The sequence below is a fragment of the Calidris pugnax genome, unplaced genomic scaffold, assembly GCF_001431845.1.
Source record: "Calidris pugnax isolate Ruff unplaced genomic scaffold, ASM143184v1 scaffold1482, whole genome shotgun sequence".
Classification (NCBI taxonomy): Eukaryota; Metazoa; Chordata; class Aves; order Charadriiformes; family Scolopacidae; genus Calidris; species Calidris pugnax.
Window position 1 is genome coordinate 11,168 of NW_015091977.1, and position 1,437 is coordinate 12,604.

Consider the following 1,437-nt stretch of genomic DNA (forward strand, 5'->3'; position numbering starts at 1 on the left):
TGGGGACACGGGATATGGGAGGTGGGGACGTGGGATGTGGGAGATGGGGGCACGGGATGTAGGAGATGGGGACGTGGGGACATGGGATTTGGGAGATGGGGATGTGGGATGTGGGAGACGGGGATGTGGGGACATGGGATGTTGGAGATGGAGACACAGGGACATGGGATGTTGGAGATGGGGACGTGGGGACACAGGGACATGGGATGTGGGAGGTGGGGACACGGGATGTTGGAGATGGGGACATGGGGACATGGGATGTGGGAGATGGGAGATGGGGACACGGGATGTGGGATTTGGGAGATGGGGACGTGGGATGTGGGAGGTGGGGACATGGGATGTGGGACATGGGGACATGGGGACACAGGGATGTGAGATGTTGGAGATGGGGATGTTGGAGATGGGGACATGGGGTGTGGGAGATGGAGACGTGGGGACACAGGGACGTGAGATGTGGAGATGGGGATGTGGGAGGTGGGGACACGGGATGTGGGAGATGGAGACACGGGGACATGGGATGTTGGAGATGGGGAGATGGGGACATGGGATGTTGGAGATGGGGACGTGGGATGTGGGAGATGGGGATATGGGGACACAGGGATGTGGGATGTGGGACATGGGGACATGGGATGCGGGAGATGGAGACGTGGGGACACAGGATGTGGGACATGGGGACGTGAGAGATGGGGACGTGGGATGTGGGACACAGGATGTGGGAGATGGGGACATGGGGGCATGGGATGTTGGAGATGGGGACATGGGGACATGGGATGTGGGAGATGGGAGATGGGGACATGAGTGGACGTGGGGCTGGTGCCACCTTTGATGCTGCCCCCACGTCTCAGGGCAGAGCTTGGGCTACGGCTTCGTCAACTACGTGGAGGCGGGGGACGCCGACAAGGCCATCAGCACCCTCAACGGCCTCAAGCTGCAGACCAAGACCATCAAGGTGCTGGGGGTCCTCAGGGTGGGGGGCACCAGGAGAAGGTGCCTTGGGGAGGGGTTGGGATGTGGGGTGGATGCTGAGGTCCTTGGGGTGTTGGGTGGGCATGGTGTCCCTCAAGGAAGGAAGGGGGCAGATCTTGGGGTCCTTTGGGGGGGTGTGGACATTAGTTGGGTGCTGGGATGGGGTCTATGGGTGGGAGGCAGGACCTGGACACCCCAAGGCTGACCCACACCCCCCCAAAAAAAAGGTGTCCTACGCCCGGCCCAGCTCGGCCTCCATCCGTGACGCCAACCTCTACGTGAGCGGCCTCCCCAAGGCCATGGGGCAGAAGGAGATGGAGCAGCTCTTCTCCCAGTACGGCCGCATCATCACCTCCCGCATCCTGGTCGACCAGGTCACAGGTACCACCGGGGGGGGGAAGGGGGGCTCCCCAAAACACCTGGGGTCCCTGGGGGGAGAGGGGGGTGTCCCCAAAAACCTGGGGTCCAAGA

General features: G+C 62.1%; 1 protein-coding gene across 1 annotated transcript in view; it reads left to right on the plus strand.

Moving 5' to 3' along the window:
• The window catches only part of LOC106900187 (ELAV-like protein 3), a gene marked incomplete at its 5' end in the record, with an annotated part of 15,657 nt that overhangs the window by 10,603 nt on the left and 3,617 nt on the right, over nt 1-1,437 (plus strand). The window contains one exon of the mRNA XM_014962175.1: nt 1,194-1,347. Coding sequence (XP_014817661.1) covers nt 1,194-1,347 — 154 coding nt within the window. The remainder of the gene's footprint in view (nt 1-1,193; nt 1,348-1,437) is intronic.